General features: G+C 34.7%; 6 protein-coding genes across 7 annotated transcripts in view; 4 read left to right on the top strand and 2 right to left on the bottom strand.

Annotated features, from left to right (window-relative positions):
- Positions 1-3,959, top strand: part of LOC106114805 (gastrula zinc finger protein XlCGF57.1) — a 33,128-nt gene extending 29,169 nt beyond the window's left edge. The window contains exon 5 of the mRNA XM_013308186.1: positions 2,615-3,959. Coding sequence (XP_013163640.1) covers positions 2,615-3,699 — 1,085 coding nt within the window. The 3' untranslated portion in view covers positions 3,700-3,959. The remainder of the gene's footprint in view (positions 1-2,614) is intronic.
- Positions 3,960-4,463: 504 nt separating this feature from the next.
- Positions 4,464-5,577, top strand: LOC106114674 (gastrula zinc finger protein XlCGF52.1-like). Its single transcript, XM_013307965.1, is given in 3 exon segments — positions 4,464-4,526; positions 4,660-4,695; positions 4,698-5,577. Coding segments are annotated over 3 exon segments (924 nt in total). The 3' UTR covers positions 5,523-5,577.
- Positions 5,578-5,654: 77 nt separating this feature from the next.
- Positions 5,655-7,595, top strand: LOC106115041 (zinc finger protein 678-like). Of its 2 annotated transcripts, none has more exons than XM_013308373.1 (2): positions 5,655-6,146; positions 6,233-7,595. In XM_013308373.1, exon 2 carries the CDS (start codon positions 6,268-6,270, stop codon positions 7,240-7,242), a length of 975 nt encoding a protein of 324 aa, XP_013163827.1. In that variant the 5' UTR covers positions 5,655-6,146; positions 6,233-6,267; the 3' UTR covers positions 7,243-7,595. The 2 variants fall into 2 exon arrangements, with proteins under 2 accessions (XP_013163827.1, XP_013163834.1); XM_013308380.1 differs by having other exon boundaries at positions 5,655-5,986.
- Positions 7,596-10,034: 2,439 nt separating this feature from the next.
- LOC106115030 (zinc finger protein 99) lies at positions 10,035-11,915 on the top strand. Its single transcript, XM_013308362.1, has 2 exons — positions 10,035-10,153; positions 10,786-11,915. Exons 1-2 carry the CDS (start codon positions 10,075-10,077, stop codon positions 11,778-11,780), a joined length of 1,074 nt encoding a protein of 357 aa, XP_013163816.1. The 5' UTR covers positions 10,035-10,074; the 3' UTR covers positions 11,781-11,915.
- Positions 11,916-12,955: 1,040 nt separating this feature from the next.
- LOC106115057 (uncharacterized) lies at positions 12,956-14,817 on the bottom strand (the record flags this gene model as incomplete). Its single annotated transcript, XM_013308389.1, has 3 exons — positions 14,676-14,817; positions 13,817-14,000; positions 12,956-13,175 (listed from the first exon to the last, which is right to left on the bottom strand). Coding segments are annotated over exons 1-3 (486 nt in total), but the record flags the coding sequence as incomplete, so codon positions are not given.
- Positions 14,818-15,562: 745 nt separating this feature from the next.
- LOC106114989 (endothelial zinc finger protein induced by tumor necrosis factor alpha) lies at positions 15,563-21,046 on the bottom strand. Its single transcript, XM_013308324.1, has 7 exons — positions 20,826-21,046; positions 20,331-20,475; positions 19,739-19,840; positions 19,184-19,369; positions 17,055-17,871; positions 16,229-16,325; positions 15,563-15,793 (listed from the first exon to the last, which is right to left on the bottom strand). Exons 1-7 carry the CDS (start codon positions 20,979-20,981, stop codon positions 15,635-15,637), a joined length of 1,662 nt encoding a protein of 553 aa, XP_013163778.1. The 5' UTR covers positions 20,982-21,046; the 3' UTR covers positions 15,563-15,634.
- Positions 21,047-22,550: the final 1,504 nt, after the last annotated feature.

The raw sequence follows: 22,550 nt of genomic DNA on the forward strand, positions 1-22,550 counted from the left end.
GTTAGTGCGGCCTCTCCGCACTAACGACTTGCTCGGGATGGGACACTGTCACTGACTTCAAACTTCAGAAGACGCACGGATCAATGTAGCCCGTTAATTATACGTGCACCAAACTCAATGGTGCGGTGGAACTGTACATGAATACTGCCAACTGTCCACAATGCCGATATCCGGCTCGAAGGACCATGTACAGGAACCCAAAAAGCCCCGGGACCCTTGACAATAAATGATACAAAAAAGGTCGGGTGGATGAGTCGTTTAATTAGCGTTAAGCGCAATCACAACAAAACAGTAAAATCAAACGCTAGCGTGCACTTAAATAGCGCAGCGCCATCTAGTTATTTTACAACGAAACTTATATTTTTATCAATATTGTACTTTTTATTTGCTCGTGAACACTATATATTATGCAAAGACAAATTATTCTTTTTAACAAACAAAACAAAATACAAAGAGTTAACTAAAAAGTAAAAACAACAATGACAATAAACTAATTAAACTGATTTATAAACACGGCTAAACACTCACGTATATACGTCCGGTGGCGGCACCGACTAGTTCGGTGAGCGACGGGCCGCGTCCGCGAAATAATACCAGTACCACTCATTCTGATGAAGGGCCCCCGATGGGCTCGAAACTAGTCGGTGCCGTCACCGGACAAATATACGTGAGTGTTTAGCCATGTTTATATATCAGATTAGTGTAATGTCTCACGAAAGTTTGAATAATTTAATAAACTATTATTATTATTAATTACTAAATTAAAAAGTTAGAGTGAGCCGAAATTATATAAAATAACAGAAAAACACATTTGTGTAATTTGTAAAAAAGCAAACTTAAATCCGTTGCCAGTCGTGCGTCAGGCGCCAATGGACTCGTACATTAATACTATTTTTAAGTACAACTTAATAAAACAGTTTGTAGAAATCAATGAAATGCAAAGAGATCTCTTGTTTATTATAAACTAGATATAATATTTTATATGTGACATTTAAATGTGTAATAAATTGAATTTAAAGCATTATATTATTTTTATTTTTTAACATTGCTAAATAATTTTGTAAAAGTGTGTATTTTTTTAGGAGTCATCCAAATAACAAACTCATCTTTAATATTGAAAGACGAAGATGGATCGGATATTAAATTATCCATTCTTAAGATGCCTATATCCATTGATAATTTGGTTATTGAGAATGAAGAAATGGATACATCCATAGATGAAAGTAAAAAAATTATTAAAATTCAAACGCCTAAAAAAATCGATCCGCAATTAAACTTATCTGAAGAGTCAACATTAATATTTTTAAAGGAGCCAATATCTATAGATGAAATTGGTAATGGAACTAGATTGTCATTCAGAGATCAAACGCTTAAGACTGTGACTACATTAAATGTATCACGAAGAAAAAGAAATGATAAATCTCTGATATGGATACGAAACGCATTAACAATATTTGAATTTTCATATGTTTATCCTTTTATATATGCACGTAATAAATATAAATGTTATACATGCTCAAAAGAGTTTGTAGATTCACAAATACTAAGAGAACATTCATTAAATACGCATAATATTGAAGAATTAAGACTGGAGTTGAATAAAAAGTCCCAAGATAATAATTTAAAAGTAGATATCTTTCAAATTAAATGTAAACTATGTCAAACTACACTTAAAAACCTAAATGATTTGAAATTTCATCTTAAAGATCATGGTAAAGATATAGATCCATCCTACCAAGATAATATTATCCCTTTCAAATTGGAAGGGAATACGTATAATTGTCAGATTTGCGGTGAAAATTACTATTTAATGCGATTACTTATTATTCATATGAGTAAACATTTTAATAACTATAGTTGTGAAATATGTGGCAATGTGTTTGTTTCTAAATTATTACTAAATAGGCATTTACAAGTTCATAAAAAAGGTAGCTATCAATGCGAAAAATGCGATAAAGTATTCGATAATTCAGCGAAAAGAATAAATCATATCAGATCGGTACATTTAAAACAACGCGTAAGAACATGTCCCCTTTGCCCTGAGAGATTTGGCTCTTATTATCAACGTAATAAACATTTGAGGATTTCCCATGATCAAACAACGAGGTACAGATGCGAGACATGTGGGGGACAATTCTATTTGAAGTACCAATTGTATTTACACAAAAGATCCGTTCATATGCAAGAACGGAATGAGGAATGCACCATTTGTCAATTCAGATTCTTCTCTAAATCCAGTTTAGCCAGGCATATGGTTACACATAGTGATAAAAGTTTTAAATGCGATGTTTGTGGGAAAGGTTATTCTAGAAGAAAGAATCTTCGAGAACACACGAAGACACATGATCTTGTCGAAGCAAGTTACGTATGCGATCGTTTGCTAAATAATCAGCCTACCTTAATGGCTGACGTGAATAAAAACGATGATGTTATATGAATACCATTTGTAAATTAAAAGATATTTTAAATAAAAATATCTAAAATGTACCTATTTTTGAATTATTTACGTAAAAATCACCTTTTAAGGGCATGTAAATAATGGCGTGGTTAGTTAGATGAATTAATCATAATTAAACTTCAGTTATTATACGAGAAAAACTTTTATCTTCCCCAGGGATAACGACAAAGCAGCATCCGGGCCCGAGGACAAGTATATGGCAAATGACAATATCAGAAAGACAAAATGCGGCAACGTTCCTTGAATTCACTACGGTGAAGCCGTTCTTTTATCAGCAAGCGAATTTCAAATGTTTCTATTGTAATAAAATATTTCCAGAAATAAACTCTGTGTTGCAACATACTAAGTTTCATGTAGCGCCCGAGAGAAGCAATTTACTGAAACAATACCTAAGAAAAGGAAAGAGGATAATAAAAGCTGATATATCGGAATTGAAATGTAAAATTTGCGATCAAAAGTACTCAGATTTGGATGATATTAGAACGCATCTTTTAGTAACTCATAAAAAGGATTTCAACGCCGCGGGAAATGGACTAATGGCTTACAACTTAAAGATTAACAATGGACTCCTATCTTGTCACAAATGCAACAAGACTTTCAATTCATTTTTCCTTTTGAATAGACATATGAATGTTCATTTAAATGTTGTCTGTGAAACTTGTGGCCTCGGATTTATGTCTCACCAACGTCTTATAAACCATCGCATTGTTCACCAGAACGGTGTCCATAAATGCGATAGCTGTCAGGATGTGTTCCCAACAAAATTGAAGCTACGATATCATATATACAAAAAGCACGAAGTATCTAATGTAAAGAAGATTAAACCGTTAAAGTGTCCACACTGTTTGGAAAGATTTGCGGAGCACTATCGTAAGATGACACATTTAAAAGATGTCCACGGTATAACTTTTAAATTTGAATGTCAGGTATGCAAAGCGGTATTTCCAATGCGTCGTGCTTTAACGGAACATACCACCAAACTTCACACACAGAAAATACAATGTAAAGTTTGCGGAAAATGTTTCGGAACTAAATCCTTGTTGAAGATGCACGCACGCGGTCACACTGGTGAAAGGAATTTCTTCTGTGGCATCTGCCAGAAGGCGTACATGCATGAGAGGACGCTAAGACAGCATATGCGAGTCCACGGTCCAGTATGGAAGTTGACTTGTCCTGAATGTGGTAGCGGTTTCCACAACCGTAATGACTTTAATAAACATATGAAGAATTGGCATCTGTAATACCAACTTAATATCATCAAGACTGTTAATTAATGCAATTTACGCACGATCTTAGTTAGGCACGTATTATACAAAAACGGCGTAAAGACACAGGCATCTTGTAGATTCGAAACGTTTCAATACAAAACATAAGTAGGCGACTCGAAGTGGCGATACTCAAGCGGCGTGGTGGAGGCACGTCGTTTCGTTTACCATGCTACTTTGCGCCTGCGCCGCATCTTCACCGTACACCGTTTCTTTATAATTAGCGCCTTAAATATAATATATAATTTAATTATTTTATTTAATTAAAATAAAAAATGCCTTGTAACGGTTTTTACGAACACTAAAAGTATATAGCAACTATTTTTAATAGCTTTTGGTCATAATTTCTTAATTCCCATTTCCAATTCTTTCTATACTTTGTCTATAAAAAATATAAAGTGATATTTCTTCACTATTTCTAAAAATTCCTTACTGAATTATTGAGTTAAGCAAATGCATGTGTTTTTGTGATGTAGTGCCGCTTCCATATTGCTTTAAAGATACCCTGTCGTTAACTGTCAGATTGGCTAAGAACAAAATATTAAACAAAATACGTATAAATAAACTTGAAACACATCCTACAAGTTAGATGAAGACAGGATCTAATACTGACAAACACATATAAGCGATACTATAAGCATTAATATGGGATCAAATATTAAGAGATAAAGTTGAAAATTTTCACTCCCCCAGGAAACCAAACGGGAGGCAGACAAGGTGCATTTACTGGAATCTGGGAGATGACGTTGTCGGAGCGTCAGAATGCAGCCATACTATTGGAGAACACGACGATCACACCATTCGTCTACTGTCGTTATTATTTCAAATGTTTCTTTTGTCACCAGCAAAATTCTGATATCAACAAACTTCTCGAACATACTTTGACCCATGAAATGCCCGATAGAGAAACTATACTAAAAGAATTACTACCAAAAGGAAAACGCACAGTCAAAGTTGATATTTCCAATCTTAAATGCAAAATATGCGAACGAATCTTCACAGATATTAACCAAATACGTGAACATTTAATATCTGAACATAGGATTTGTTTTACATCCTCTGGTAACGGAGTCGTGGTTTACAATTTGACGCCCAAAAATGGACAATTCTCGTGTCACGTTTGCGACAAATTGTTTCAAACCTTCATTCTATTAAACCGACATTTAAATGTGCATTTTTGTAATGCGGTTTGTGAAATTTGTGGTGCTGGATTTATTACACATCAGCGTCTTTTACAACACAAAGAGATACATTCAGGTGGATATCCTTGTACCAAATGCAATAAAATTTATACAACAAATTCTAATTTGAAGTATCATATTGAGAAAAATCATCAAGGTGGCACTAAAATGCGCACTTTGCGATGTACACAGTGCTCGGAGAGATTCACAGAACACTTTAGAAAGTTGAAACATCTTAAAGAAGTTCATGGTATAACGTTTACTTTCGAATGCGAGTTTTGCAAATTAGTTTTTCCAAGTCGTAGATCTTTAACAATGCATACAAATAAATATCACTCTATAAAAACTCAATGCGAAGTCTGTAAGAAGAATTTTAGTTGTATAACAACTCTGAAGAAGCATATGGTTTCACATACAGGAGAGAGGAACTTTGGATGTAAGATTTGTGATAAATCTTACCGTCATCAGAAAAGTCTTAAGCAACATATGCAAGTTCATGATACAAAAGATAATTACACTTGTTCAGATTGTGGAAATAACTTTCCTAATAGAAACGAGTTTAACAAACATATGAAAGATTGGCATCGACGATGTTTATTAGATTACAATGTACGCTAATAAATTATTCAATATTTCGTGAGACATTATACTAAACTGATATAAAAAAAGCGACGGGCCGCGTCGCGAAATAATACTAGTACCACTCATCCTGATGAAGGGCCCCCGATGGGCTCGAAACTAGTCGGTGCCACCGGACGAATATACATCAGTGTTTAACCGTTTTTATATCAGTTTATATATGTCAATGTTTCGTGCAATTTTTCATATGAAAGTTAATACGCCAGGCAAGTCTATAGCTCTTCAACTAATTTGTACTTAATTTGCAAAACTTTTTTAATACGAGTTAATTTATACTAAGCAAGTCTAACGGTGAAGAGAGCATCGTGATGCAACGTGCACATATTTGCGAGAAAATTCAAAGATATGTGTGAAGTCAACCCGCACTGAGCCTGTGGTTGACTATAGCCTATACACCTAACTTAAAGAAGACTCCGAGCCCCTCAGCGGGAACCTACAGTGAGGTAATGATGAAGCTTGTCAAAACAGTCAAAAAGTTATTATAGAATTTAGTGTAATAAGTGAGCATTTATCAAGCAAGCAGTCTTCATTACTTCGTGATGTGATTTTAAAAAATTGATCATTCTGTGGGTATTTTAAAAACGTACTGAACAAATTGAAGAAGTAAGCTTTAGTAATTAGATGTTATGCACACATTAAGATCTTTTTGGGATAGTGTGACGAACCTAAAAGCTATTATTTTTTCGCAGGCGCTGTCCGCGCTTTGCCCACTGGAATATGGCATATGACGGTAGCAGAAAGAAAGAATGCTGCGTCGTTACTTCATTTGACAACTGCCAGACCATTCACACATATGGGCTCAACATTAAAATGTTTCTACTGCAAGAAATATTATTCTGATTTATCAGATTTACTCGAGCACACATTGACACATCCAGTAGAAGCCAAAGATACGATATTAAAGAAATATATTATGAATGGGAAACGTATGGTTTTGGTTGATATATCAATACTTAAATGTAGACTTTGCTGGAAGAGATATACAGATATAAATTCAATAAGACAACATTTAGTAATTGAACACGATAAGAAATTTTCTATAGGCGCAAATGGTTTGACTGAATATAACTTATCGATTGAAAATGGTAATCTAACTTGCCATATTTGTAAGAATACGTTCCATGAATTTGTCCATCTAAAAAGTCATATGTACACCCACACAGGTAGGGTAGTTTGCGAAGCTTGCGGTGTTAATTTTATAAATCGTTATCATTTATCGTTACATATGGATACTCATATTAAAAAGAAGTTAACATGCAAATCATGTGACAAAGAATTCTCTAAATACGGTCAGTTAAAATACCATAGAGCTATAATCCATAAAACAAAGAATAAAAGAAAGAAAACATGTGAATACTGTACCGATTCATTTAAAGAACACCACACAAAGATGCTACATTTAAAAATAGTTCACGGTATAGTAAAATCATTTCCCTGTTTGGTATGTAACACTAACTTTGATACCCGACGCGCACTGACCGAGCACACGACTAAATATCATACAGAAAAATATAAATGTGAAACATGCTCTAAGTGCTTTGAAATAGCGTCCAAATTGAGATATCACATGCGTGTACATACAAATAGCAAGGAGTTTATATGTGCTTATTGTAATAATGGGTATATGTTAAAAGCATCTTTAATAAAACACATGAAACGACTCCATAGTTTTTACTATTCCGTACCAAAGATTATGTAAAAACGAGAAGAGACAAGAAACTAGCAAAGTATTAAGTGCGATATAAATGATCTCATTCCTAAATTATTTATTATTGTATAAAAGTGTAATATTAAACATACCAAAGTAATAAAAATAGTCGAAATAAGATGTTGTTTTATTGGGGGCGTATTGCGATGAAGTTTCTTGCTTTGATGGCATAAAACGTCGATGGCATGGATAAATGTCGATATTTGTAGGAAAGTTAACTAATTTATTAACACACGACTAAGTTTATGAGAAAAACCAAACTGTTAGACTTTATTCTATAAGAATGTTGTTTGATAGTTGGCATAAATAGGGTCCTTCAAGAAGCGAGTTTATCATCATCTCAAAGGCCGGCAACGCATCTGCGGTTCCTCTGGTATTGCTGATGTCGTTGAACACCTCGGTGTTCCAGCTGCTCGTTTGCCCCATCTGCTATAAAAAAATAAAAAGATATTATTAGGAATTAACTTAATATTTATCACTTTGTCGTTTTTTTAGGGTCGCCGGCAACAGGCAGGTCCGTGGTATCAAGAAAAAAGATATTTGTTTATTCAATACCGCAACGAAACAATGCTGAGCTAATATTAAAATATTCCAGCGCGTATCCATTCAAAACAAGATACAATCAAGTGTTATGTGCTTATTGTCACAAAGAATTTGAAATTCTCTCTGAATTAAATATACATAAAGATAAACATCATTTGAATGTTGATTACAAGAATATATTATACGGTCTCAGAGGTAATTTAATAAAGGTAGACATAAGTAATTTGGAATGCAAGCTATGTAGACGAATATTCCACAATATAAACGATTTAATGGTCCATTTCTCACAAGAACACAATTTACCAGTTCACTTCAATGCCAGTTTTGGCGTTCTACCTTACAAATACGTCAATGATCATTGGGTGTGCGTCAACTGCGGAAAAACTTATACTACCTTCATAGAAATCAAACGTCACATACCTACCCACTTTATGAATTACAATTGCGAAAAATGTGGAACTACCTTCATATCTTACCAAGCGTTGAATGATCATCAGAGACAAGTTAAATGCAATAGAATAGCGTATAATCCTCGGAATGGAAGAGTATTAAGACCGAGAAGTAACGCCGAGATAATACTGCAATGTTCCTCAGCGTATCCTTTTAGAACATGGATGAGTAATTTGAACTGCATCTTCTGTAGTGTCAAAACACGTGACCCAGTCTTCTTTAGGAAACATATGGCGGCAGAACACGAAACATACGATGTTCAAACAGCATTTTATAAGAAACTGCGGAAATCTTTCCTCAATGTCGACATAACTAATTTAAAATGTAAACTGTGTTTAATAAATATTGATAAATTGGAAGAATTAATAGATCATTTAAAGAAGGATCATAATCAACCTATTAAATCTGATGCTCAATCCGGTCTACTACCGTTTAAATTGAACGATGGGTCATCATGGAATTGCGCGATATGTAACAATCAATTCAAGAACTTCGATATTTTGAGGAAGCATACTCAGAGTCACTTCAACAATTATGTCTGTGATACCTGTGGTGAAGGATTTATAACGGAATCGGCTTTAGTTGCCCATAATAAAATACCTCATGAGAATAAGTATTCCTGCTCTAGATGTGTAGCAACATTCTCTAATTTAATAGAGAGAAGCATTCATGTTAAAACTCAACATACGTCAAAACCATATGTATGTTTATACTGCGATGATAAACCAAGATTCTCATCTTGGGAGATGAAAAAGAAACATCAATTGGTAGTACATAATTATGGAAGTAATGAAAATAATTATGAATGTACGTTATGTGGGAAATCGTTTAAATCTCGGTCAGGAAAGTATAATCATATGGCGAGGGTACATCGCCATTTTCATTCAGAGTTAAGTTTTATTTGTACAACTTGTTCAAGGTCATTCACAAGTCAATTGTTTTTAGACAAACATATGGCTAAAAAACATACGATTAACGAGAAATCTCTATAAGCGAGAGTCGTACAATGACAGACTATATCCATTAGCGAGAAACTGTAGTTAGACATTTGTATAAGCAAAAAACGTGGTTCCTTAGACTCTTGTTAATCTAGTTCAAATATAATTTAATTTGAGTTAACTGTAAATAGAAATACATATCTTAGTAAGAAATGGCGCGCTTTTATTATCAAGTCAAATGTCAGAATAGTGAGGGCACATAGACGTCGACATTTTAGTTAGGCTAGTGTTGCGACACAGCGGCACAGTGTTGGATTTTCTTCCTAACAGTTAGAAGATATTTCCAGAACGGCTGCATGGATCGCGCTGAAATTTAGCATAGATGTAGAACATAGTCTAGAAGGCGCGGGCGACACTTTGAACATGTAAAAAATAAACTTTTATTAATAAAAACTGTATGCTTTATCATTACACATTCCTAAATCCATGATTTTTAGGGTTCCGTACCTCTAAAGGATAAAACAGAACCCTTACAGGATCACTTTGTTGTATGTCCGTCTGACTAGACCCTTATTTCTCTGTTGCCGGCAAACCACAATGACAAATTAGTAGGGGTTTGCGTTCAACATCATCATCAACCTGCCCTCCATACATTATCAGCCGTCATATCCGAGTCTACCGCCTTACGCATATCCTCTTTCACACAGTCATTCCATACTTTTTTGATCTTCCTCTACCTTTGTAGCCGTCCACATTTAATATTTGTCCACCATATTCAAATACGATCTGTTATAATATAAAAACTGGCTTTAAACATTGATTTAATACGTAAGATTTAGAAGTAAACACTCCTTTTGTTACAGGATGCTATAATTATTATAATATTAAAACTATGCAAGAATCAATAATTAAAGATGAATTCGAGGAAAATAATGAAAATAGAGAAGAGGAGAATAACATCGTTTCTTGTGGTACGTAAATATACAGCCCTTTTTAAGGTTACGCACCTAGAAAGGCAACGGAACCCTTATAGGGTCACTTTATCGCATGTAAAGACCCTTTTTCTTAGGAACGCGCGAAGCTGGAATTTATTTATTTATAGCTTGGAAATAATATGAACATTTGCAATCAAACTGCCAGCATTTTTTAGTAATTTCAAGGCTATTTAAGACTCTTTAGAGTCTTAACGCTCTAGAGTCTAGTGTTAAGGAATCTTACTTCTTACTAATGTTATAAATGCGAATGTTTGGATGGATGTTTGTTTGAAGATATCTCGAGAATGGTATGTATCTTGCTGAAATTTGTCATAGATGTAGAACATAGTCTAGAAGAATAGCTCCTATAATATAAAAACCACACCATTTATTGAGAACTCGTAGTCGCCCGCGACTCTGTTTTATATAAACTTAATAAGTAGCCTATGTGTTCTTCCACACTATGTTGTACGTCTATGTCAAATTTCAGCAAGATCTATAAAGCCATTCTGGGTATACCTTAAAACAAACATCCATCCAAACATTCGCATTTATAATGTTAGTAAGATTTGAAATTCATTTGTATTAGCGGTCATCAACAGCAGTTTTGTTTGGCAAAATTTTTTCAGAAGAACAGCCCGAACAACCAGAAAAGATAAGTGCCCGTAGCTACGCGACTTTGTTAAGAAAAGATACTATTAATATAATCGCCAATTCTACCGTCTGTGTGTTTCAATGGAACAAAAGTTGGTACACATGTTATTTTTGTAAAGAAAGTTTTATCAATATAGACGAATTGAGAAGACATAACGACATTCACACGTTAAAAGAATTGGACGATAGAATCATATCTCAGCAAAATAGAATGGTTAAAATTGAAATATCGCAACTATTCTGTAAAATATGCAAGAAAGAATCGACCAGTATACAAGAATTACGTAATCATTTAAAAAAACACGAAATACATTTTAATTTAAATGAAGATTTATTAATACCTTTTAAAATTAATCAAAATCTTCATTGTCAATTATGTAATGAGACATTCGACTCATTTTGGCTTCTTAATATTCATATGAATAAACATTATAAAAATCATGTATGTCCCGTATGCGGTACAACATTTTCAAACTCTGTACTTCTAACCCTTCATAAAATTAGATCGCATCGTATATGGCGTTGTATACAATGCGATGTTACCTTTAATACGAAAGCTGAAAAAAAAACTCACGATATATCTATACATAAGCAACAGATAAAAAAGAAATTACGATTCCCTTGTAAATATTGTCAAGAGCGTTTCTCACAAGAAAATAATCGCACGCAACATTTAGTTGATGCGCACGGTTTGCCCAAACCTGAACATAAATGTCAACTTTGTTTTAAAGTATTCATTACGCGTAGTTTACGAAATAATCACATCAAAAATGTACATCAAAAAGAGAAGAATAAAGAATGTGACGTCTGTCATCGACTATTCTATGCCAAATCTGACGTTACGAGGCACAAAGTGACACATACTAAAGAAAAAAAAGTCGCCTGTGAATCGTGCGACACGCTATTTGCGACTAAAGATTCTTTGCGCAAACATATAAAGAGAATACATACAAATGTACCAATAAAATAATATAAAATTACTTTCAGATTTCATTTATATGTCTAATTGTAATCAGCCTCTTTACACAAAGTTCATTTGCTCCAAAGCGATTCCATATGGAATTTCAAAAATGTATAGCGAGGTTGATTATGGCCTAATCACCCATAACATTGGGCTCCGAGCCCCTCGGTGGGGACGTATAGTGAGCTGATGATGATGATAGAACTGAAGTCACGTGATTGTCATCTGTCACTTCTATACATTGTGGAAATTAATTATGGCATGTCTTCGAAGCGAATGCACTTTGTGTAGCCCCGCAGTGACTAGACAATTAATTCTATTATCACTAACGCAAGTAGAAAAATGTGACAAAAAATATGTATAAAAATACTTGATATGTCGGAAGTTTGGCACTGCCATTTTTTTTATATCATAAGGTGGCAAACGAGCGAGAGCCACCTGAAATCGCTGAAATAGGGAAGTGACCGTTGGACGGAGTAGAGGATGCACAGAAAAAAATATTTTCCCTTCCCGTGCATCTACTCATCCGGGAAGTCCACTTCCACTTCCCATCCTTTCATCCTTTCCCTATAAGAAAAATGGTGGGAAGGGAAAGAGGACTAAATTTGGCCTCCGGGACGTCCATACATCTGAATTTTCAATTGGCAACATTGCTTATGTCACTTTGTCTAGCCCCACTGACATGACAATCACGTGACGTATCGAAAGTTATTGTCATTTAGACTTGAAGTCTGGTGGGAACTTTAGCGGTTCGACTACGTTTATTCTCTGGAGATTCAAAGGTAAGTCATCTGATTTTTGTCTACTCAGTTATTATACTACTTTTCGATACAGCTCTATCAGCCGTCATATCTAAATTCACTATCACACAATCCATCCATTCTTCAGTCTTCCTTTACCTTAGTAGTTTTAGACATTATTAGTTAAAATCTTTTGGCGCTAATGGCGCGCTTTCGTTACGAAGTCAAGTGTCAGAATGATTAGTGAGGGGACGTAACCGTTGACTTAAAAGTTGACATTTTAGTGAGGCTAGTGTTGCGTCAGTACACCGGCACAGTATCGGATTTTCTTCCTAACAGAACCCACCCTTCAATCATATAAAAGTAAGTGTGGTCACATTTTAAAATACATTTCTAATATACTACAGAAGTGACATTAAATTAAAAAGTATGGTATATTTATTTCTTTTTCTCAGTCTTTTTTTCTTTTGTCGTATCCTTCTTTTTGGTCTTGCGTTTCTCTTTCTTGTCTTCTCCTCTCTTCATGATTAATTCGTAAGGAATTGGCATCTGTCCTTGTCTATCTACTCCAGGGCCGGGCTGGAGTTGCATACGGTAGTCAGTACGGCGATGTATTGACTCCGCAGGACGGAACCTCACCGCTCCATTATGGAAATGCAGATCCCTAAATAAAATGGTAAGTAAAAAATTGGCAATATAGCATATTTTGTAAAAAAATATTAAAGTTTATTGAATAACTAGCTATAGCCCGCAACTTCGTCTGCGAAGAACTAAAAGAAAGTTCATAAGTATTCTTTCAGACTATTTTCTACATCTACGCCAAGTTTCAATAGGATACGTTCAGCCGTTCTGAAGATATCTTCAAACAAACATCCATCTAAACATTCGCATTTATAATATAGTAGAAGTAAGATTTCGTACTATTTTTGATGCATTGGAACTTGATATCTTACTAATATTATAAATGCAAATGTTTAGATGGATGTTTGTTAGAAGATATCTCCATAACGACTGTTAGGATTTCGCTGAAATTTGACACAGAAACATATTACAAGATGGCGGTAGTGAGCTGTCGTAATTAAGTTTGATTTTTGCCTTATATTCGCTTAGCGTTATTATTATTTAAATGTTATTTTTTACGTTCGACGTTTTGTTCTAAAGATGCATTTTTAGGTTAGTGATTAGATTTACCGTGGGCTACTGAGACTAAAATCTATTAAACATATCATCCCTGCCATTCTTGACATAACAAAATGTCTTAAACTAGGATTTTGGTCTAAAAAAAAACCCACGCTTAGAACATACCTGTGGCTTGGAAACTGAAATGGAGCAAAGACTCTTTTCTCATATCCCCTTTTGTATTCTAACCAACGACATTTCAGATATTGGTTCCTTTCCAACGAGTAATGTTTAGTTAAAACATAGTCGAATAAACCCTTTTCAAACGCAGGCACTGTTCTGTAGTTACTGCCGATAGCTTTGGCGATCTCTGTAGGTAGAATATTTAAATATTGGTATCCCTGTCATTTTCTTTGTCGAAAAATAAGTAAGATCTTCGTTACTAATATTATAAATGTGAATATTTAGATGGATTCTCGTTAAAGTATTGTATTCTCGTAAAAGTAAGTTTACAAGTGAGAATGTTTACAGTGCCATCTATTATTTTCTTAAATACTACTGGTTAAACTCATCATTTTATTTGTAAATGAGACAAAAGATGGCGCTGTATTAAAAATATATTATTTGTTCTTGTAAAAGCAACATTTTAATTAAAAACATTTAATTTAAATAAATGCTTAATTACGGAATCTAACATATTATAAATGCGAATGTTTGAATGGAAGTTTGTTTGTGATTGGATATCTCCTCTTTATAAGTAACTACATTTTTTAATTCCGCACGGACAGTAGGGACAGATAGTAAATATATATTTTAAACAAAGATTTTGGTTTCAGAAACCACTCGTTAAAGAACTTCTGTTGCTGGCCTTTGAGAAAAAGTAAGTTTTAAGTCTAAAACATACTGGTTTGGAAATACTCCAGAGAAGAGGAAAGACTATTCCAAAACGCCGCTGTTTGAGGTAGAGTTTCGTGAAAATGGCACTGTTAGGGAATATTAGATAGGCTGCATAAATAACAGAGTTAAATTATATTAAATTTCTTACCTTCAGTAACCGTCATATCGGGTTTAGTTCTCACAGCTTTTATACATTCCAATTCATTTTCGTCGTTCTGTTTTGAACTCATTGTGATTATGAATTTAAATATTTGTTATAAAAACACCAATTGAATTTAAAAAAATGACAGGTTAATCTGTCAAATGTCAAAACACTTTTTTTATCGTTTGTTATCGGTTACTTACGTTCAAAATATAGTTATAAAAATTGATAAAAAACACTCTCTTATTATTAAGTACTGTTTATTATTTCAATATAAATAAAACAACCTAAAAGTTTAATACTTTAATTATTAATCATATTATTTACAAAACTCTTACGACAAATTTTTTAAATAGTACGATAAACATATCTGACCCGGTGAGAGGCGCTACTATCGCGATTCTAACAAACTCAGACGTAAAAAATTACAAAAAAACATAACAAGACACCATGTTGTTATCTTCCCGCATATCATGTCTAGTTAGTTTTATGCCTCATTATATTTTTCCTGACAGCGAGACAGCGTCACCGGGCCAGATAAATTTATCGTAGTATTTTTTTTGTATCATAAGGTGGCAAACGAGCGAGCGGTCACCTGAAATCGCTGAAATAGCGAAGTGATCGTTGCCCATAGACATACGCAATTGCATATGCGTTGCCTACCTTTAATCGACGGAGGAGAGGATGCACAGAAAGCAAAATATTTTCTCTTTCCATGCATCCTCTCATCCGGAAAGTCCACTTCCACTTCCCATCCTTTCATGATAAGAAAAAAGGGTGGGAAGAAAAAGAGGACTAAATTAGTCCTCCGGGACGCACACTCATCAGCGTGTAGTTGGAATTGCTTCCACTTGAGGCGTGTCTTCTGTGTGGTCGTGGTATTTCACCGGGCGAGCCGGGACTTTTCGTGCGAAGATGTTAAAGCTCGCTCTACCATTGTTAAAAGTAAAAGTATAATTTCCAGTCTATCCATATTCAGGATGCTGACTCTTCATGTGACCTTTAAGGCTGCAGTTCTGTATAAAAGCTTGTCCACATATATGACAGCGATATCTCCTGTCATTGTTGTGAATACGCATATGATCCTTTAAAGTCTTCAAACGAGGATATGTCTTTTCGCAAACCTGTAGAAAATATAATTAAAAACTTAATAAGGAATCTATATGTTCTTCCAGACTATGTTCTACATCTATGACAAATTTCATCAAGATCCGTTGAGTCATTATAGAAATATCTTCTAACAAACATTCATCCATATATTAGTAAGATTTTATAAAAAAAAATCCCAGATTTTTATTTTATTTATATAGAAACGTGTTATGTTTGATTAAAACGTTTTTTAAAACAAGATAATTTTAAAAATCAGCGCCATCTTTTGTCCTATTTATATAATAAAAAAGTAAATTAAAACTCGTAGTACTAAGTGAACAATAGATGGCGCTACAACAAATTTTCCCCATCGAACATTTTCAAAACAGCGACATCCTTCGTAGTATTTAAAAAAAAACATATACAATGTTTCCGCAGTGAAAACTCAAAGAAACATTTATGCTACTAACCTTACACTTGAAGTTCCTCTCTCCAGTATGCGTCGGCATGTGATTATTGAGGGCGAATCGCGTGAAGAACTTGTGTCCGCAGAAATTACATTCATATCTAAAAATAAAGAAAAAACCTAATTTTATTGTTTTCCTTTCCACCTTTATCTTATAAGGTATTGAGACGGAGGATTGATGCAAAGGAAGGGAAAATATTATTTTTCTCTACATCCCTTCCTCCGTTGACTAAAGGTAAGCAACACATATGCATATGGAAATTCTTCGCTATTTCGGCGCATCCATGTGACCATGTTTTTTTCCATTTACCTATTCTTACAGTAAAGGAAAACTTTTTGCTGCACATAACCGAGAAGAAATGTCAAAGATATGTGTGAAGTGACGCATTGAACCAGAATTGACTATGACCTAGTCACTTAACTAAGGGAACATACCCATACTACGTGACCTATTTTGTTAGTTTTTTCGACCCCTCCCACCCCTCGGAGACCACTCGTAGTACATGCCAAGACACCCCCCTTTAGTTTTTACTCAGTAATTCATAATTATGATTTTAATCATTTCACAGGCAAAAATTAAAAAAAAAAAATAATTTGCTCATACTCCTCTTTATAGCATAAGACTGCAGGCATACGTAAATTACTAGTGAATTATATAATATGAAAAAAAACCTGAGCCATACCCCTTCTGTGACTGACCGTAGTATTTTAAGGACTACCCCCCCTTATAAGGGTCACGTAGTATGGGTATGTTCCCTTAGGGTAGGTTAGACCCTTAATGGGGACTTAGAGAGCACACAAATAATGAACAATTTAATATCTAAACTCACCTAAAATCTCTCAAATGATCTTTCCTCCGATGTGTTGTAAGTGAACGTCTAGCATCATACACTTTATCACATAAATTACACGGGAAACTCAACGGCTCTTCACCGTGCACTTCAACTAAATGTTTCAATTTCTGTTGATGTGACATCAACCTAACATCACATTTAGGACAAAAAACTCTAGCCCGTTTCTTATGTACTCTATCTATATGTAACTCTCTATTATGTTCAGCTTTGAAAACTTTGCCGCATGTATCACAAGGGAAATTACCAATTTCATGTCTTTGTTGGTGCATCGCCAACCTGCCTTTATCAACAAAACCTAACCCACACGTTTCACACACGAAATTATTATAATGTTCATTCATATGTTTATTTAAAGCGTGAAAATATGGAAACGTTTGCTCGCACAATGCACACTTTGATAAATCTTTTGTTAAAATGAACGGCAACACTGCATCCGTCTTCTCAAAGTAATAAATTTTCTTATGTACATTACTTATATGTAATTTAAAATCTTCCAATGTATTTATCTTTTCAGCGCATAATCTACAATCTATTCTTGTCAGATCTAATTTCAGCATGATATTTCTATGCTCGCATATTTTAAATTTCTTCGGATGATGAATTTCAGATGTATGTTGTCTTAGTTGTTTTGGATCTAGGAAATTCTCTCCGCAGTAATAACATAGCAGATTATTATGTCTACATCTGAACGGACATGCATATGAATATTCAACAATTGTTAGTATATTCGTCTCTGTCTTATAACTTGGGTCTCTTTCGCGCATTAATTGCTGTACTTTAGACATCGGTAGACCTGGAAAGAAATTTTAATATTACTATTTTTTTATATCATAAGATTGCAAACGAGCGAGCGGCCACTTGAAATCGCTGAAATAGCGAAGTGACCGTTGCCCATAGACATACGCAATTGTATATGCGTTGCCTTCCTTTAATCCACGGAGGAGAGGATGCACAGAAAGAAAATATCTTCCCTTTCCATGCATCCTCTCATCCGGAAAGTCCACTTCCACTTCCCATCCTTTCCTTATAAAAAAGGGTGTGAAGGGAAAGAGGACTAAATAAGGCCTCCGGGACGCACATAAACGCGGAATAGCTTCCACTTGACGCCTGTCTTCTGTGTGATCGTGGTATTTCACCGGTCGAGTCGGGTCAATTCGTGCGAAGATGTTAAAGCGGGCTCTACCACTGTTTAATATTGTAAATGCAAATGTTTGGATGGATGTTTAGAAGATATCTCTGGAATAGCTGCATGGATCTTAATGAAATTTGATATAGATATAGAACATAGTCTGGAAGAACACATAGGCTAACTAAGATCCAGAAATTGTATACTGTTCCCGTGGGAAATGTCTGATTAACATTCATACTCAATAACCTACAATTAACTTATTGAAATTAAACACAGATATAAAATATAGTCCCCAAAACACATAGTACAACTAACCATATTATTTTTAATATCTTATATATAAAATTCTCGTGTCACAATTTTCATTCCCATACTCCTCCGCAACGGCTTGACAGATTCTCATGAATTTGTGAGCATATTGAGTACGTCTGAGAATCGGCCAACATCTATTTTTAATCCCCCTAAATGTTAAGGGTGGTCCACCCCTAATTTTTTTTTTAGACAAACGCGGACGGAGTCTCGGGCGACAGCTAGTACACTTATAAAAATAATATACAAATATATTTTTCCATACATATGTACATATATCCTATATTGTTACGGTGAACGAAAGGAATGTTGCACATATCTGTGAATGTCAAAGATATGTGTGAAGTACACTGGACCAGCATTCACTATCACCTAGTCACCTAAGGGTAGGCTCCGAGACCCCCATTGAAGACTTAGTTATCTTTATATATATAATTCTTCTGTGCGTGTGTATGTCACTGAACTTCTCTTAAACAACTGGACCGATTTTGATGAAATTTTTTGTGTGTGTTCAAGGGGATCTGGGAATGGTTTAGATTCACAATTTTCATCAAATATTAACATCATATTAATTTATTCAAATAAAAGACGTGTAGACAGGACAACGTCTGTCGGGTTCGCTAGTAGTTACATAAAATATTAAGAAGATAAAAATATAAATACATACGTTGTCTCAACATCGTACTCACTGGCGGGCTATTCATTGTATCCAATTTAAATTTCTTTGCATTATCAATTTCCCGCTGATTTTTTGGTTTATTTACACAATTTGCTGCTTCACATTGCTTCCTCTTCCTTATCACAAGTGGTTTTTCATCATCAGATGATGAATCATAATTTTTTATTTGATTATCTGTAATTAATAGTTTTTTTTTACATTATTAGGTGGTTAGCGAGCCTCGCTAAATTTGCCATAGTTATAGAACATAGCCTGGAAGAACATGTTGGCTACTAATTAAGTGTTTTTAAGCGCATACGGAGTCGTGGGCGACATCTTATTAATATATATTGTTAGGAAGAAAATCCGACAGTGCCGGTGTATCGGCGCAACACTAGCCTTTTTAAAATATCAACGTTTATGTCCCCTCACTAATCTGACACTGGACTTTGTAACGAAAGCACGTCATTTTTGCCAAAGGATTCCAACTAATAAAGTCTAAAAGTATGTATTTCTTATTATTTTATTACTAGTCTAGCAATCTATTCTTGAATTCTCACTTACCCTCGGCCAGTGCATCACAAGGGGATATGGGTGAACAAGGTCCGGATTCCAGTATCTCCTGTTTCACAATTTGTATATCAACACTTGAATCTTCATTATGTTCTGAAATCAATAAATATTTTATAATCTATGGGAAGTGGAAGTGGACTTTTTGAACAAGAGGATGCTTGGAAAGGGCAAATATTTTCTTTGTGTGCATCCTCTCCTCCGTTGATTAAAGGTAGGCAACGCATATGCAATTGCATATGTCTATGGGCAGCGGTCGCTTCGCTATTTCAGCGATTTCAGGTGGCCGCTCGCTTGTTTGCCAACTTGGAGAGGAGAGGATGCACAGAAAGAAAATATTTTTCCTTCCCATGCATCCTGTCATCCGGAAGGTCCACTTCCACTTTCCATCCTTTCCCCATTAGAAGAAGGGTGGGAAGGGAAAGAGGACTAAATTAGGCCTCCGGGACGCACACTCATCAAACGAAACGCGGAATTGCTTCCACTTCACGCCTGTCTTCTGTGTGGTCGTGGTATTTCAACAAGCCGGGCCAATTCGTAAGAAGATGTTAAAGCGGGCTCTACCACTGCAAAATTATAAACATACTTGTAGTGTCATCAGACATCCGGACTTGTTGGAAGGCCTCTTCACAGCGTAGTACTTGCTGCCTGAAGGTGTGAGCCTCACGTAAACGCAGAACACATGTAGCACACACTAAACGGTCTGTCACCTTGCCTTCTAAATGCGATAGCTGGGGATGAAATGTATTTATTATCACTTATTTGTAATTCAAGTAACAAAGTAGATTTTCATTTGCACTATTCTGCATATAGAGTGTTGTTGGCTCAATGATTAAGCACCTGACTTGTAACCTACAGATTTTGATTCAACAACAGCTATGTACCAATGTTATTTGCATGTCTTATGTACATGTATCCGATATTCTTACCGTGAGGGAAAGAATCATCACATCGTGGTTGACTAAGGACTTTTCTACAAATTTAGGGTAGGTAAGACCCTCTCAGTCGTGACGTATACTAACAACGAATTATCTCCATCCATAATAGATAGCAATACGATATAAAGCTATTCCCAACTTACCAAAAGGCCAAAGCAATCCATCATAATGTCAGAATATACTTCTTTTGCCCCCATATGCTCATATTCCACATTCAAGACACGGCATTTCTTCATGGTACCACAACATCGACACAAGCCCGGGTCGTATATAGGACCCTTACCTTTTTTAACATTCATTTTTTTATTATATTATAATTCTATACATTATAAAATTGATTTCATACTATTACTTTAATAATCAAATAAACAATACTTAATAGGTACATCAACAAATCAATTAAAAAACAACATAGAGCATAGAGAAATTAGAAATTTCATTTTGACGTTAGGGATGTCCTGTGTATGTTGTTTTCGATTTTATAAATCGATTTTTTAAATATAAATCAAGCAAAACATTAAAAATATGAAATACAGTAATTTCTACAGAATTCGAAAGACCTTATAACACTGTATCATATCAAAATCAGCCTAAATTTGTCCACTGCTGGACGTAGGCCTCCCCCATCGATTGCCACAATGCCCGGTCCTGTGCCGCCCGCATCCAGTGCACTCCCGCAACCTAACACTGCATAACACAGCCATATTGAGGAAAAAAATGATTTGGCAATTAATTTTTAAATTACATGTCTTAGGAAAAATATACGGTGTTGCATTTTTGCGCGGTCTTTCGTCGTTGACAGTTGGTAACAGCTACGGTTGGTACCCGTGCACTGTTGCTGTTTCACTCGCCACCCAGAACCAGGCAGCATCGTTTGAGCTCATAGCATTGTTTCAGGGAAAAGAGACAGCAATACAAATGTCACGTAAAAAAATGTAAAAGAAACCCATCCATAACATTTAAAATTTTGATTTATTTCACTTTTTACTATTAATTTTATAATAATTACACATTAAAATAGGTGCGTTTATTTAAGGAATGTAACTTTTACATTAGTTCGACAATTTTTTTTACAAATATTCAATGTGAAACTTTTTTTCCTATAAAAGTACAAATCAAGTAAAGATAAATAAATAAAAAATGTAAAAAAATAATACTTACATTTAATATTAAAGAACTTGAGGTAGTTTTTTTATTAAATATTATTTTATATTTAGTTAGCTTAATTTTTTCTTATGAACAAGAAATATTAAAATGCTACAATAAATATAATTATTACAAATATAAAGTTCATAATCCATTATATACAATAATATTAAATAGACATTAATTTTTTTTTCTTAAATCAATAATTTAAAATATACAACACTCTTTTTATTTGGATTACTTTCGAATGACCATAGACAAACAAGACCATAAATATCATAGAAAATACAAATATAATTGCATTTTATCTCAAAGAGTTTACAATAAATATTATTTTCAAATTATTAAACTCGTTTAGAAAAAACTTGCCTCGCACCATTATTGTAAGAATTCGTATTTACGGTATTTAGATGAGGGTCTACCTTACGTACTTTTTTTTATATACGATAACGAGCGAGCGGTCACCTGAAATCGCTGAAATAGCAAAGTGACCGTTGCCCATAGAGAGGATGCACAGAAAGAAAGTATTTTCCCTTTCCATGCATCCTCTCATCCGGAAAGTCCACTTCCACTTCCCATCCTTTTCTTATAAGAAAAAGGGTGGGAAGGGAAAGAGGACTAAATTAGTCCCCCAGGACGCACACTCATCAGACTGTAGTTGGAATAGCTTCCACTTGAGGCATGTCTTCTGTGTAGTCGCGGTATTTCACCGGGCGAGCTGC

Source organism: Papilio xuthus, unplaced genomic scaffold (assembly GCF_000836235.2).
Source record: "Papilio xuthus unplaced genomic scaffold, Pxut_1.1 DF829660.1, whole genome shotgun sequence".
Taxonomy (NCBI): domain Eukaryota; kingdom Metazoa; phylum Arthropoda; class Insecta; order Lepidoptera; family Papilionidae; genus Papilio; species Papilio xuthus.

Excerpts from the sequence above, each read along its gene's own strand:
- LOC106115041 (XM_013308373.1), top strand. The coding sequence starts at position 6,268 with ATGACGGTAGCAGAAAGAAAGAATGCTGCGTCGTTACTTCATTTGACA.
- LOC106115030 (XM_013308362.1), top strand. The coding sequence starts at position 10,075 with ATGCAAGAATCAATAATTAAAGATGAATTCGAGGAAAATAATGAAAAT. Across the intron at positions 10,154-10,785 it reads GAATAACATCGTTTCTTGTG|AAGAACAGCCCGAACAACCA; the intron begins GTACGTAAATAT and ends AAATTTTTTCAG.
- LOC106114989 (XM_013308324.1), bottom strand. The coding sequence starts at position 20,981 with ATGAATGTTAAAAAAGGTAAGGGTCCTATATACGACCCGGGCTTGTGT. Across the intron at positions 20,476-20,825 it reads TGGATTGCTTTGGCCTTTTG|CTATCGCATTTAGAAGGCAA; the intron begins GTAAGTTGGGAA and ends TTTCATCCCCAG. Across the intron at positions 19,370-19,738 it reads TTGTGATGCACTGGCCGAGG|ATAATCAAATAAAAAATTAT; the intron begins GTAAGTGAGAAT and ends TATTAATTACAG.